The following is a 16,090-nucleotide window of genomic DNA, read 5'->3' as shown; positions in this document are numbered from 1 at the left end:
CCGCGCGGTAAACTCCGCGAGCGAGGTCTTATTTAAATGAATAGCACCGTTTTACCTCTCGAGCTGGAAATGAGGTGCTGGAATATTGCTAAATCCTCAAATGAACAGCTGGTTAGTTGATTAGACATTTACGAAAATTAGTATCAGTTGGCACTACTAAGCCTTTTTTAAGGAGTTTTGATTTGGTGGTTAAATGTGATAGTTCAGCTGTTTATCTGTTTAGCCAAATATTAGATAGCTAACCAGGTTAGCTAGCTATCTGACTTTGTAACCTAGGCTATTAGGTTAGCTAGCCAGATTAACTCTAGCTGGTTTGTCCTGTGCTGGTAAAGGAAAAGTATAGTTTATTTAGGGACAAAGAGTATTTTTATAGCTGGTAATTGAAAGATGGCAAATGTTTGTCAACGGAGACCTGTACTGGTGGAAATCCCTGCTCCTCAGCCCAAACTTACAGGTAAATTGGCTAACGCTAGCTATCCTAACCGCTAGGTTGGCTAAGGTTTTGGAGCTAAGGCTGTAAGGCGATGACTTTCCCTCCAAAGCACCAATAAACAAATGAGCCACTGCATTTTTTTTTAGTTTTTATTTTGTAGCTTGCTAGGTTAATTATCTTAGTATAAACATTGGCTAATACAGTTTTATGTAGCTAGCTAGGTTACCTAAGCTATGTTACTGTTAATATGTGATTTGTTTTTTTTTTTGTATTTTGAATTTGCAATGAGGTAAAGTTTAGTTTCTATTTTTTGTGGTCATTCGGCTAGCGCTCATCAATAACATTGCTAAGCTTGATTTCAGAAACTTGGCTAGCAAGCTTAGCTAGCTAAATATTACACTGATGAATTATCGTGAGTTCTATTGCTTTTACGATGCAGAAAAAGTTACTTTGTTAATTAGTTTCATAAGCTTTAAATAAGTCAGCAGTTGGGTTAATCGCTTAGCATTAGCTAGCTAGGATACCACATTTCTTGTATATTAAGCAACTAGCTCCCAGTAGTGTCATGTAATGCCTTAGCTCGCTAATGTGCCTGGCACGTGTTGGTAAATGTTGTTGATGCTTGAGTTGCGCGATATTCTGTAACAAAAAATAACTATACTTTTTCTCCCTCATCAGGTCGTATGCGGAGGTCTTATATGGATATTTTGGAGGCCCGCCTAACTCATGTTTCTTACAGTTCTAGAAATGGGAAACTTGGCGCAAGCTCCAAAAGTGGAAGACAGTGTAAGGCAGATATTACAAATCTAAGTTAATAAACCTCATAATAGATTTATGAAAATTGTCAGGAAAGTAAAAACTGAAATAACTGCACTCTGAAAAGCCAATAATTTGTAGCTTTTCAGAGCTGTTTTTTGTTTGATGGTAAATGTGTTTCTCCATAGTGGAAGCAGTTATCCAAAGGCGATGGAGCTGGAGAGGATGCGACTTTCAGGCAGGAGAGCTGGATACATCTCGCACGTCTCTTTCCAGACGAGAGCTAGCCCAGCTTCTGAGTTCTCTAATACTAATGGAACAGGTGGGAGTGCATAGAAATCACTTAGTGATTCAAACGTTTGGAAGTTTGACTTAGTTTATTTTTGAGAATTTGGGCATTTATTCAGCTATTATTCAGGTAACTGTATTAATGATAAATAAGAACCTACTGCAATAATATCTGATGGTTTTACTTAGGTTAATACCAACGCTACGGTTAGCCATATCTCTAGCCCTAACAATATTAATTTTAGTTGCTATCTTAATATTAATTGACCCAGTAATTCCAAATAAATTACATCATGTATTGTTTTTTCTCCATTTAGCATAAGGAAAATAATTTTAGGGCTACAGAATGTACTATATATATATATATATATCACCTGTAACATATCTTGTGGTATAGTTGACTGGATGTAAAAGTGTTGTGCGGTTTGTTGATTGTCGTGTCCTTGGATACTAAGAAAGGCACCATATAAGCTTAACTTCATTCATATCATAGTTCACCTGCAACCCATTTTTTTCCATCAAGTTTATTAAAACCATGCAGTTTGGCACTATTGACATTTTAAAGGTTATGCTACAGCATCCACATTTCCCAGGTCCCTCCCCTTAGACTTCCTCCTCACTTAGCATGAAAGCAGAAGATGGATGCCATGCAGGAGAAATGGAAATAAACAAGAGAACGAGGTGGAGGTTTTACAGAATTTGGGATATTAAAGCACAAAACAAGCAGCTAATTTAAGGCTGAAAATGACTTTTTACTGTTAGTGAATGTGAACACATGAACCAATACTATTATGATGCTGTCTGCTCACAACCTTAGGTAAATGTAATATAGTCCTCTTCACTCCTCTGCTCCTCTTGGGTAACAAATATTTTCAGACAGATTCAGAGCCAAAAGTTGTTGTATTTAACCCAGTGTTGTGCATAATTATCACTGATAAAACTAATCCTTGACTATGCTCAACTCTACCTGTTCTAGAAGAGAAACATTTAATGGCTAGGCTCCAACCTGTAGGGGCTCGATCCCTTGATATTAAAATAAAGGCCAAATAACAATCCTGACTTAACATATAGGTAACCTGCTAAGGAAGACCTTAAGATTGTTTGTTTTATGCTGTTCCTTGAATAGAGTCTGAATCCTTCAGTATGGATTTGAGGGTCTTTCTCTGTGTCTGCTTTAGAGTGGGCAGAAGCTAGAATCTGGTTTTCCCCTGTCTGGTCTAAAAACATTACTGGACCAGTTGCACCAGAAGAAGACAAATGTTTACAGATCTATTCCGTATTCTCGCCTGGGATCCAACAGAGATGCGCACTGCTACAGAAAAGCATATCCACACTTATTAGCCTTCAAGGTGAGTACATAATTTGTCACATGTAAAATAATTGCGTATTGCATAAATTTATAGTTGTGCTTGCCTAGGAGCCTAATGATTTAATTTTTCTAATATTAGATGTCCAATATCTGAAACCAGCTTTTTCCTTGGTTTCAGCGTTCCTGTGTGGAGGGTGGCCAGATTCTTGTGCAGAGTGGCAAGTTTGAGAATGTTCTGGAGTTTGTGCTGGGGGCATGGCAATGTGCCAGTGAGCTTCCTCAGTGGGACACCAGCAACCACAATAGTATTCGTGAGCAGTGCTACCACGCACTAGCTGGGTACTGCACTGCGGCACTTCAGCACCACAGGCCAAGAGCTAGCAAGGCCAGAGAACTCTTGCGCAGGTAAAATACAGACTCCTGTAAGCAAAAAAAACCCACACTTTCTCCTGATGTACAGTTTTAAAACCCCTAAGTGGCTTGGGTTAACTCCTAATCCTGCCTTTGTCAAGGTAACATTTTTTTCTTGCAGTCTTCTCACATTGAGGTGAGAGATCAGGTGAAGATGGAGCAAATCTTTCCTTGGCCCATTACTTTAGAAATGTAATGATGGCATGTGTCCTCAAACGAGTTCTGAAATTTTTTTTGGAAAAAAACACCTCTGCAGAATTGGTAATTGACTATGATGCATCAACATGGGGATGCTGCTTTTTGTATTTTTTAAATTGCTTTGTGCTGTGCATATTTTCAGTAATTGGGAATGGTGTCATAGACTGGAAGCAAGGCCCTTTTGTAGAATACCTTGTAGAATATGCTAAGGTTACAGTAATGAATGCTTTAATGTTCATTTAAGCAGTGTTTTTCTTTTGTTTCCTCATTATTTTTTGTATTTTCAACCCCCCTCCCCCCAAGGGCTATGCATTTATAATAAAGTATAGTGAAGTAAAGGTTACTTTATAAAAAATGTAGTTGATTACCATCCTATGTTCTGTAGTCAGCAACTAAAAATTAAGAGTCTAAGTATTAACCAATAAGGAAACCTTCTGAAGGTGCTGCTTGCTGCCTGTTAGTTATTTGGCATGTGCACGGGCTGTTCCTAGACGAGAAGGCAAAGTCCTTCAGTGGTTAAGTCTGCTAGTAAGTGTCGTTCCTAAATCCCTCTATATGCTACTATAATAATTTCTATTTCATTCAAGAATAAAAATGCAGACTTCAGAATTAATTGATGAGAATACCTGGTCCTGTTCTTTGTTGCAGGTAAAAGGTAACATGTATTTTGAGGCATCCTCCGGAGAAAGTCTGGGGGGTACACGAGTTACTTTTTTTTCCAAGGGTTATTTATATAATATCCCTGCCTTTTTACAAATTGGTCTTTGACGTTTCCACCATTATGTCCTACTTGTACATTATTTACCATTATGCAAATTGATTTCAATACCTTTACCAGTTGGAGCTCGGTACAATTACAGTCCAAGATAAGTCTTTTCTTTTTTTTTTTTTTTAAGACTTCATCTTACATCTGTAAGATTAGGTTGTTTTTCAGTACCATCCTGTACCTAGTTGAGAGATGATGTTTAAACAATAGACTTGCACAGAGCTCTGCAGAGGCTTACCCAGAATCCTTTGTAGAAGCCTTTAGAGGCCTCTAGAGGACCATGCTCTGTACACAGATCATTTTATAAGGATACAGAATCTCTATGATCCTTTTTGATTTATTAATATTTCTAATTTAATGTTTAAACCTCTTTCCTGCAAACACTTATTACCTCCCAAGACCTGAAAACATTGCTCTCAGTGAGTTTAACAATGAATTGAAATGCAAGAGAAAAGGTATAACAGTATATTAAAGTTGCAGTCTGTAGGATTGAGAAGAGAGTGGACTTGGTTTTAATATTTACAGCAAAGAAAAGAATGAGTACACACTTATTTAAGTGATTTAGATGTTTGTTTGATAACAGAAATTAAGCATAATACTAAAGCAGTTAACCACTTAGAACATTTAGCTGTGAGAGCACAGGCACACCAATATCAGGACAAACAACAAACGACTGAGCACTGCACAAGGCTCACCAGAGGCCTTAGCATTGCAAAGAAGCTAAAACTAGCCAAACTGGAACATCACGGTAAAATTAGAAATATGATTGTGTCCCTGTCATGGCTTTGTTAATTTTATTTTTTGAAAAGAAAAAATCCTGGTGGGATAAATTTAGCTATCTGTTAAACAAAAAATGAGACTAACCCAACTTTCAATCCTTTTAGGCCCCTAACTCTTTCCACCTCTGACAAGTCACACCAGTGTTTGTCCTTGTTTTATCTTGGCCTCGGTCTAATTGTTTCTTTTTAGATTGCCTTGTCATCTTCTGTTTACTTGGTTTTGTCGGGTAAGCTGCTGCTGGAATTGCTGTTGCAATTTTTTCATTGATGGTGGTTGTTTATCTGTCATTGCCTTTGCCAAGTTCCTAAAGCCACTCGCTGATTTGCACTTCACTGCATGAGCGCATGTGCATGAACAAGCAGTGATTTGTTATTACACTTATATGGCGCCTTTATCATACCCAAGGACACATTACAATCAACATTCTGATTTTGCATCTAATCACCACACACATACTGGTGAGAAGCAGCAGTCAATAGCACATGATGTACTCAACCGGAAACCACAGCCTCCTGGGGAACTGCACTGGGGACAGGGAAGGGTAGGAAGGCTAACACCCAAGACGGAGTACTGGGCATGCAGACATGCATGCATTCATTTGTACACATTCACACCAGGACAACTTGGGAGTATCCAGTTGACCTAACTGGCACATTCTTTGCACTGTGGGAGGAAACCAAAGACCCCAGACACAGGGAGGACATGGAAACTCCACCCAGATAGAGACACAAAGCCAAAACCCTAGTGCTAAGAGGCAAACGTGCAACCACCAACCTACTATGCTAATCATCACTGTCACTTGGCTCTGATTGGTTGTTTTGATTCAGGAGTGGTGGATTGTTGCAGTGGCATTAGGAGGACTAGGTGGAGCCAGAAGAGCCTGTGTTTCCCCCCCTGATTCTCTCTCATACTACTGTCAAGATAAAGTGATGGTTTTATCAAATACAATAGTCATTTTAAAATAGGTTACCTACTGCTACTTTAAATGTTTAAGGTGCTTTTGTTAATGTTAATGGGAAGTTAATGCTAGCAGCTAGCCACTTAACCTAGGTAGCTAGTGAGCTTGACCCTGAGAGCTTGTTAGAATAGTTTATTGCTGAACAAAACATTGCTTCAGAAATGTCAAATCGAGCAAGGTTATTAACATGGTCAAAGGTTTTTGTTTTTTTAAACCTAATGTTTAAAACAATTGGAAGCCTAAACAATGCTCAGCCATGCCCTTGTTGCCATCCTATGGCATGTTAGTAGTGCTTCCTCACTTAACCTGTAGTGACAGCACATGTGTAGAGGCTACAACAGAACTGTAAGGGTTCATAAAATGGTGAATTTTAATATTCTATTGTTTTATTGTACATTTTGTTATTAATTTAAAATTCAGAATCTTTCTACTCCTTTATCAATCACTGTTTTATGGGGGCCAGAGTCCATTTTGCTCACTTGTTTCATCACGCAATGAACAAGATGTCAACAGTCATCTTCTCTACCTGTTTGCATTAGTCCTCATTAGTCTTAGTGGCTGATGAAATGGGTGCAGTCTTGTAACCGCAGCGACTCCAACCAGTGTGCTGTTGTCTGAAACCATTGCCTGCTAGTTCTTACCTGCTGACATGCTCTACCGCTTTCTACGTTTTAGGGCTGCCAGTAATAACATGTTGGGAAATGTTGATCTGTTTATCTTCTAACGCCTCTCTGCATTGGATATTGGATTTCTTCCATATGAGCTTGAGAAAAGGAAGCAGAAAACTGGGCTATATTTCAGCAGGTTTAAGGTGTCATTATGAATGACAGATCAGTCTGGTATACTGTCACCTTGCTTTGAAAGTGATGAACCTGTGCTGAATGTGTATGCTCTTTTTATTTTATTCATTTTTAAAAACTTTTTTTCTTTTAGGTTCAAAGTAGCACAAGTTCAGAAGCAGGTGATGTCTTCATGTATTCGACAGCTGGAACAGCTAGTACAAGCACCAAAGGTTTACAAAGGAGAGCAGAGCTCACTTCACAGACAAAACAGCACTGAGGACTAGTAATTCCCTTTATATACCTGAAGAATATATTCGCCATCAAAGATATTTCCAGGTTATTACAATCCAAGTTGCTTATGGATTCAGTACAAGTATACAAATTCAGAATGCCTAATAGGGTAATACAGGTGACGGTGACCCTGGTAGGTTGTAGGGTCTGTTCCTCATGCTTGATATGCTGGTAAAAATGGCAGCTATCGGTATTGTCTTTGTAGAAAGAAATCTTGCTATGTTGTCTTCTAGCAGAGATTTCAGAGAATTTTGAAAACTATTTTCCAAAACATTTAATTCAAAGTTGCCTGACTACTTGAAAAAGATATTATTTGTGATAAACTATTTTAAATGTATGAGTGTAAATAAATGAATGTTGCTGAATCTTTTGGATTGTAAATTTGTGTGTATTTAAGTGTACCAAAAGGATTTCTGACACACTTGGCACGTCAGTGTTAGACTTTTTTTCTTAGATACTTGCAATTGATAAACACTTTCATTTTTCATCTAAATTAATTTGCTTGTCATTTAAACCCAGTTATGTGATAAGCGAAGCAAAAATGTATGGTGAATTTCAACCAAAAGCTGTATATGCATGCACAAAGGTGTTGGAGTGCAAGAGAAAATGGCTGGTCGGGTTGCACTTGTGAGAAATTCCAGCAGAGGGTGTTTGCGTACTTGAAATGTAAACCTGCCCTTGTTTGCTTTTCTTGTACTGCGTCTCATTGATGTTTATGGATTTCTTGTTCTTTCTTTCTTCATGTAAAGTGACAGTAATATGGTTCTTTGAGCGACCTTATCTGAATCTTTAGATAATGTGTTTTTGTTTACTACCACTTAAGGAGTAGGGCCCTTAATAAGGAACAGACTTTTGATTCATTATGATGGGGGGAAGATCTTGACTTGTTGGCTCACACTTTGTTTGACCTCATAAGTCTGCTAGAGTGGGAATTGCAGGCATTTGCCTTACACAAATCTCTTGCAATTGTTTAAAATGTTTTGATGATGCCTGGCATTTCATTCATCTTGTTCCAAATCTGTTTCCTGTAGTCTCTGATAAAGATAAATCATATGTAGATGATTGAGCGTGCACTTTGAGACCTTTCAGATTTAAGTCCATTGAGATTTAAAGAGTTTCAATGGAATTTTAAGGTCTGGAGATTAGATAGGTTTTGGGGTCAAGTTATGGAATATCGAATTTTGTTAGTAACATTTTATTGGTGTTTAAATTTTAGTTGCTACATTTTCACAATTTTCCCATATTGCATGATTAGTTATGATTTCTTGCTTTTCTACACCAGTTTAACAAAGGCCACCTGTTTGTTCTTCATAGATTCATCTTTTTAGTCAGTGAGAGTCAGGGATTTTGACGTTGGACTTGGAGTTAGAACCCTGGGTTTTGTAGTAGTATGGATCAGTACTGTGGAAACCCCCCCTACTATATAGTATATTTCATATATAAAGCAGCCAAGCTTCAGTAGTTTACATATTAAAAGAAACGGCAGAGTAAAAAGACTTTCAGATCACTTAAAAAAATTGAACTGAAATACAAATGAGAAATACATGTGATTAAAATAAAAAAGGGAATAATCTGCAGTTCTTCATGAACATCTGTGGAAATAAGTGATATTCATCACTAGGTTAAATAAAATGTAAATCAAAATGTAAATGCTTTGTTATGTCATACTGGTTTAATTTATTCATATAACCTATATGGAAGTCAAGTTTCACTTTTGGAAACGTACATAAAACCAGATCATTCCAAAGGGTTCATAACTAGGTGCCAAAGGGGAAAAAAAAGTTAGAAGTAAAAAATGATGGCAAATAATGCTACTAATAAAAATTCAGAATTGTCAGAGTCGTTCTGAGCTGTTTCAACTGGAAGTTACTGATGGAGGCCTGCAGATTGAAGTTGTAGTAAGCAGTTGTAGTTCTCCAGCTGGAGGCTGAAAAAAGAAGCCACTTCACCTCAGCTGTGTGTTTTACCCGTGAGACATCTGTACAAAATTATCTTAAACAAAAACTTTGTACATATTCTGTCAGACACTGAAATGCACACAGCTGCTACCATTTTTGTGATGCAAAGCACCTTATTCCAAGTCAAGCACTATTGCAAGTCATGCTTATAAGGTCGTGTCCCAAGCCATTTATTATTTTCATACAGACAGAATGAAAATAATGATTTTCATCAAGGACAGACAGAAGTGCTGTATAATATAATACATAATATATAAACAGACATAAATAAATAGAAACAGAAAGATGTAATAATTAGCATCTTATTAAACAGTTGTATTATTAATTTCATATCTTTTAACCAAGTGCAGTAGCTAAACATAAAAACATAAAGGCAGTGCTAAGAGTAGTTTGACAGGGACAGAGGTGTGAGATGCAAGTCCGACTTGACCGCAATAACCTATTACTCTGCTGACCAGAGGCTAATAGAGTTTAAAGTTGGAGTCAGAGACTGATAGTTCAACAGAAATTAGTATTCAAAACTGAAGATGTGCAATAGAATAAAATTAAATCTCGAATTCAATTTTTTTCCTCACACCTCTGGAGGATATGGAGCGTCAGATTGGAATAGCACATCCCACATCTTTTCCTAAAATACAACACAGCATGCATGAGTAGGGATGGTTGTGACTCATTATATAAGCCTTTAATTAAACAGATTGTTAAGTTATATTTTGAAGAATGCCTGTTCTATAATTGTTCGTAATCATATCTATCTACTGTCATAACTTTGTTGAGAACATGAGTCTGTCAACCGATGTAATTACTTCACATTTTGAGTATGCCCCCCCCCCAACGGCACCATGAAAATACCAGACTGAGCTGGTTTTAGACACTACACTGAAAATAGGTTTTGTTTTCAAATGCCTATTCCTAAAGAAGTGGTTGTGAAACAACACTTTATGACTTTTGACAAGAACATACCTTACACCTGAGGAGGGTTCCCTTCACTTGCTGGTTTTTCCTCATCAGAGCACTCATGTTCATATTCAGTATTGTCCTCTGTTTCAGACACACCCTCTACCACTTCTTTAGTGGCATCTAAAGCTCCTTCATTCTCACCCAAGTCATAATCATGATCCTCATGCACTGTGAAATGTTTGCCCGTTGTGCTGGCATAGAGTGAAATGTGAGCAAGACCCCAAAAGCATATTTATAGCCTAGAGCTATGAGCAAAAATGGAGAAAAAAAAAACATTTCCCAGCAAAAAGATACAATGTTATGATCCTTGTCTACAAGTTGTGGCTCTTCTGGCAGTGAACAGCAGACACACAGCTACAATTTTGCATATTTGTGTGTGTGTGTGTGTGTGTGTGTGTGTGTGTATGTATGAGAGAGAGCGAGAGAGAGAGAGAAAGAGTGAGTGAGTGAGTGAGAGAGTGAGAGAGTAGAGGAGGATGAGGGAATATTGAATTCTGTTTTTATTTATTTCAGTCTAACCCATTCCTTTTCTCTAGCCAATCAGATCTGACTGGGACACCACAGCTGTAAAAAAATTTCAACAAATGCTTAAAATTGTGTCAATTCAGTTGTCATGATCAGATGGCCAAAAATTGACGAATTCATCAAGTCTTTTGGCAGTCTTATAAAGTCTTATGGCAATATGAAATAAACCACAATATTATAGTCAGTAACTCATTCATTATGACCTATAAAAACCCTACTTCCTGCATCTTGTGAAAACATTGTTGGATCCAATATGTGTTAAATTTCCATGGGGGCCACAGGGTGAATATAAGATATTTCATCCCAACTGTTCACCTTAAAGCATGTTAGTTATAGTCCATTGTGTAGCATCGAATTGCTCCAAATACCTTAACAATCAGATAAAAGATCTTTATTAAAATATATTTATTTTTAAATCAGAAATGAAATCATTTTAAAGTAGCTTAATGTTGAGTTCATGTTCATGTTTATGAAATAGTGAAATTATTGACATTTACCTTATAAACATTTACATTTGGTTTCAGCTAGTTATATATGAGTATTGCAAAAACACACACAGCATTTCAGCACGTACCTTTTCCATTTAAACTTTACATAGATTCTAGCCTAAGGATTCTAATAGGAATTTCAGGAGCTTATGATGAATTTTGTAGTGCTTCTTCCTCTTTTATTCATCTTTGAGCCATGTTCAGGATTGATTCTCCCACAGCAGTGCAACTAAATTATTTTGATTACTTAATACTCATCAGGAGTCCGTGGTCTGTTCAAAACAAATTATTAATATTAACAGACAAAAAGAAGTAATGTTCAAAATGTGTGGCCTAAGCAGTCCAAGGCAAATTTATTATGCTGTTTTGTTAAGTGTATGGGTGTCATCAGGGTTAGCAGATACACAGTATATAACAGCAAAAAATGGAAGGTAATGCCATACTTATGATTTATTTTACTTAACAGTAGCATTTGCAATGAGAATATTAAGGAACCCTCTCTTAATTTTGTAAACTCTGAGCATTTAGTTGCAGTCTATGGTACATTTACAGTATTTAGCTGATGCTTTTTTATTCAAAGCAACTTACAATTATGACTGAGTACAACTTAAGCAGTTGGGCCTTGCTCAGGGGCCTAACAGTGGCAACTTGGCAGTGGTGGAGCTTGAACCAACAACCTTCTAATTACAAGTCAAGTACCTTAACCACTGAGCTACCACTGAAATGGGAAGCAGCCTTTATCAGATGATACTAAAAGATTGTTAAATGTCTTTGTTAGCATGGTGTCAGAGCTGTAATGTGGTCTAAATCTAGGCTGAAATAATTCATAATTTGACATAATTTGTGTGCAAATAGGTGTATAATTGCAACAAAACTGCTTTTTGTAGTGTTTTGGAAATAAAGGGCAGGATGGAAATTGCCTGTAATTGGATGGGGATGGGGATTGATTGGGATTAAGACTAGATTTTTTATTTAATGGTTTAATAACTGCAATTTGTAATGATTTGGGAATATAACCCAGGCTAAGAGAATAGTTAATTAAAGTAAGCATATGCTCTATGCTAATGGACAGTAGTTCTTTAAGTAAATGAGAAGAACAGGATCAAGAATGCATGAAAAGAATTTTGAAGAATGTATCAGAGAAATTAGCTACCCTAAGACAAATTGGAGAAAAGGATTCTGATTGTCTGAGCCACTAGGCGGCTGTCAGAATACATTTGCAGATTAACTGAAATTATGGAAACACAGTTTTTCCGTAATATTAGCAAGCTGGTCATTAAAAAAAAAATCATACATTCATTACTGCTATATTCCAGCAGGTTAACAGATTCATTTTCAAGAGTCCAAAGTCAAGAGGCTTTTTATTGTCATTTCAGCTATATACAGGTATACAGTGAAACTGAATAACACTCCTCCTGGACATGGTGCAATACAATAGAAGAACATACAATAGAAGAAGTGTAAATTTATGTAAACAATAAATATACATATAGCCTACAGCAGTCATCGAGGTAACACCCAGTACACTAATTTAAGAACACAGTATTGTTAAACGGAATACAGTATTTCTTACATATTTATTGTCAGTCTCTTGGAGTTGAGGAGTCTGATGGCATGGGGGAAGAAACTGTTGCACAGTCTGCCTGAATACTTTGATACCTCTTCCCAGATGGTAGCAGGGAGAAGAGTTTGTATGAGGGGTGTGTGGGCTCATTCACAATGCTGGTAGCATTGCAGAAGCAGTGTGTGTTGTAAATGCCCATGATGGAGGGGAGAAAGAGATCAAGATGACCTATTCAGCTGTCCTCACCTCTTTGCAGGGTCTTGCAGTGTGAGATGGAGCATGAGATGAATTCCCAAACCTGACTGCTCAGCTGCTCAGGATGCTCTCTAACATGGTGAAGATGGTGGTAGGGATATGAGCTTCCTTTAGCCTTCTCATAGACATAGAGTCACTGCTGGGCTTTCTCGGCTATGGAGCTTGTATTGAGGATCCAGGTTAGAGTCTCTGCTTTCCACCAAGGAGCGTTTGATGTTGACTGGAGAGTGATCACCACATACTTTCCTGAAGTCAACCACCATCACTTTAGTTTTTTCACAGTCAGAGACAGACTGTTAACTTTGCACCAGTTTGTTAGCCGCTGCACCTCCTCTCTGTATGCGAACTCATCATCCCTACTGATGAAACCCACTATAATCATTACATCAGTGAACTTGATTATGTGGTTCAAGTTGTGCATTGCTGGACAGTCGGGGGTCAACAGAGTGAACAACAGTGGAGCACCCGGCCCTGTTGGGCTCAAGTTCTCAGTGTGGTGGTTCTGAAGATGCTGCTTCCAAGCTGGACTCACTGGGGTCAGAAAGTCCAGGATCCAGTTACAGAGGGAGGAGTTCAGCCCAGTAGTCTCAGCTTTTCAGTCACATGCTGAGGAATGAGGGTGTTGAATGCTGAACTGAAACATATTAACAACATCTTTGTCCAGAATGATGGTAATTGCATCATCTGCTGAGCGGTTGGGACAATATGTGAACCGTAGGGTATCCAGTGAAGGGAAGCAGCTGCATCTTGGTGTGCCTCAAGACGAGTCTCAAAGCACTTCATGATGATAGCCATGAGTGTGATATAACAGCAGCCATTTTCAGTTTGGTTCCTAGTTAGTTATGAGAGTGTACTAAATAAGAACCTTAGATTGGTTTTGTTTTTTTCTATTAGAGATCATAAGTATGTTGATTCAGCAATAGACAGGGAATACTTATATTCAATTAGGCAATTTTTCCAATTTTTCTTTAAATATTTGTAATTTTGTATTTTTCTCATTACACTCCAATCAAAGTCTACTAGTGCAACAAGAGAGGGAAATATGCTTAAAAAGGATAAGAAAGAAATAAAAGGTTTAGGAAACCTTTTGAGGAGCGACTGTAAGAAGTGTGCGAACTGAATGCTTTTCCAGTGTCAAGTTTTCAAATTGCACTGTAGTTCTTGGATTAATGCATAAAGATGGTTGTCCATTTATCTTGATTTGTGACCTTTGCCCTGCTTGTGCCTCTACCTAGTGCTTGGATTCTCCTGTGGCCTAGTTCAGTGTGACAAGTTCTTTCAGTGATTTTGTATTGTCTGTGAATTTTTAAAAATACTTTTGCATCATACCAAAATAATCAGATCGAATCACTGAAATCTGAAGTGTCACGATACACTGAATCATTTCCTAAATTTAAATTGAACTGAATACTTGTTAGGATAGAGATTTATATCTTGAAAACAAAAGCAATTTTATTTCACTTATGAAGTAATGCACAGACATTTGCAAAGAGAGTTGACAATGACCCCTCAAGCAGCTTTGATCAGACTATTCTGTATTCTGGTACAAACAATACCTTTTACATTTTAATTACCATTAGTGGAGGAGAGAGATATTTGCATAGTTTCAGTGTCCATTAATACTGCTGGACAATCAGGTCTTTGCTTCAGCAAAGTCCTTATAACGTCTCTGAAAAAAGCATACATGTTTCAGTGTGAAGAGGTACATTTGTTTGTTTGTTTGTGTGCGTAAACTGGGTTCGAAGTTTAAAACATAACATGGAAGTTGATAGCTGCTGTGGAGTCTTTCATGTTATTTACTAACTTTTATGAAGTGCCAGAAAGTGACCGCAACAACTACACATCGGATACCCAGAGCAGTAGGCCTTGCTACTGCTAACAGGTGTATGGGGCGGGGGGTCTCAGCTCTCAACCACCTGGAGGGCAAAAGGAACTGTGATGACAAGACTGTCCAAGTGGAATGTGAAAACACACAGTAACCTTGTAAACAAAAAGGATTCCAAACTTGTAATTAATAAGTTTACGCATCTTTAATTCTTTCTATATTCATGAGCACCTGGCTCGTTTGACCCTTGGGGCAAATGAGGGGTTATTGCATATGAAACAGTTGGAACTGGACTTCAGTTATTTATCAAGCTGTAACAAAAGTAAAAGAAAAGGAATAAAAAAACCCCCCGATGCCTTTATGAATACAAAAGTGCATTGCCTTTATAACTCTAATTCAGACAGATGAGGAGAAAATGCAGGTTATATATGGAGCAAACTCAACTCCACACTCTTTGGAAGTGGCTGGGTAAACCTTCAAAACCTGATGTCTATTTGATCACTTCTCTGACAACTGGGCAAACCTTTTTTTTGTTTTTTGTTTCTATATATATATATATATAAAATTTTTTTAATTTTTTTTTTTTACATTTTTTTAATTAAAAACTTTTTTTTTTTTTTTGATCAAAGAGCCAATTCTCCAATGGAGTAAGGTATCTGCTAGTCCTTCCTGGACGTGTGTGTGTGTGTGTGCAGGATTTTGTGTCATTAGACAGCCTCATTTCAGCCTCGCTCCCAGCCAGCTCAGCAGAAGGCACCCTGATGCTGTTTTCATGCCTGAGTGCAGACCGCTTGTGTCCTCAATTTGCCTCTCACTGAGAGAATAGCCATCTTACAAACAACAGGCTGTCCCCTTCTCCCTTTCTCTCTCTCTCCCTCTCCCTCTCACTGAGAGAATAGCCATCTTACAAACAAAAGAGAAAAATGGAAAGTTTTTGAAATACATACACATTCTTTGAGGCTATAAATAAGGGTACTGTATTCAGTAATAAAAATGTTCAGCACTTCAGTACAAATTTTCAGCACAGTGTTACTACTTGTGTTGTCTGGTATCAACCAGAGGGTGGGTTCTCCCTTTGATTTTTTGTTCCTCTTGAGGCTTATTCCACATATTCTTAAGGAGATTTTCTTGCCACTGTGACATTTGGCTTTCTCTCTGGGGGCTTGGACTCTGATATATATATATATATATATATATATATATATATATATATATATATATATATATATATATATATATATATATATATATATATATATAGTCATTATTGTTTTGCCCTGATTGGGAGAGTAAACTGCCATTGTAAACACTGCAAATCATGACGCAACATCAGTGTCAGGTGTGCTTAATCAAACAAATTCATATTCTTCCCTGTTTACTGCTGCCATACACAAGGTATGTTGTAAAGCCTTCCATTTTTCATCAGGTTACATTATGTTTCCCTCTCGCACATATTTACACACACACAGACACACAATCTGTGCTTTGTGCTACCAGAAATTTGGAAGTTAACAGCCAAGGAATTTGATTTTGATTCAATTTT

The 16,090-nt window shown here is 37.5% G+C and overlaps 1 protein-coding gene across 2 annotated transcripts; it reads left to right on the top strand.

The window, feature by feature from the left end:
- Positions 1-13: 13 nt before the first annotated feature.
- Positions 14-7,705, top strand: LOC113578260. 2 transcript variants are annotated; one of them, XM_027011414.2, is made up of 6 exons: positions 14-111; positions 1,173-1,219; positions 1,378-1,511; positions 2,656-2,826; positions 2,965-3,191; positions 6,833-7,705. In XM_027011414.2, the coding sequence occupies exons 1-6, from the start codon at positions 101-103 to the stop codon at positions 6,963-6,965; spliced, it is 723 nt and encodes a 240-aa protein (XP_026867215.2). In that variant the 5' UTR covers positions 14-100; the 3' UTR covers positions 6,966-7,705. The 2 variants fall into 2 exon arrangements, with proteins under 2 accessions (XP_026867215.2, XP_026867214.2); XM_027011413.2 differs by having other exon boundaries at positions 14-454; positions 1,112-1,219.
- Positions 7,706-16,090: the final 8,385 nt, after the last annotated feature.

This window comes from Electrophorus electricus, chromosome 21 (assembly GCF_013358815.1).
Source record: "Electrophorus electricus isolate fEleEle1 chromosome 21, fEleEle1.pri, whole genome shotgun sequence".
Taxonomy (NCBI): Eukaryota; Metazoa; Chordata; class Actinopteri; order Gymnotiformes; family Gymnotidae; genus Electrophorus; species Electrophorus electricus.
The sequence above is the reverse complement of the archived record's forward strand: the minus strand, read 5'-3'. Positions and strand labels throughout refer to the sequence as shown.

Bases quoted from the DNA above. Each gene is read 5' to 3' on its own strand.
- LOC113578260 (XM_027011413.2), top strand. From the start codon at position 388: ATGGCAAATGTTTGTCAACGGAGACCTGTACTGGTGGAAATCCCTGCT. The intron at 1,220-1,377 runs GTAAGGCAGATA...GTTTCTCCATAG, and splicing joins CTCCAAAAGTGGAAGACAGT to TGGAAGCAGTTATCCAAAGG. The intron at 3,192-6,832 runs GTAAAATACAGA...TTTTTCTTTTAG, and splicing joins GCCAGAGAACTCTTGCGCAG to GTTCAAAGTAGCACAAGTTC.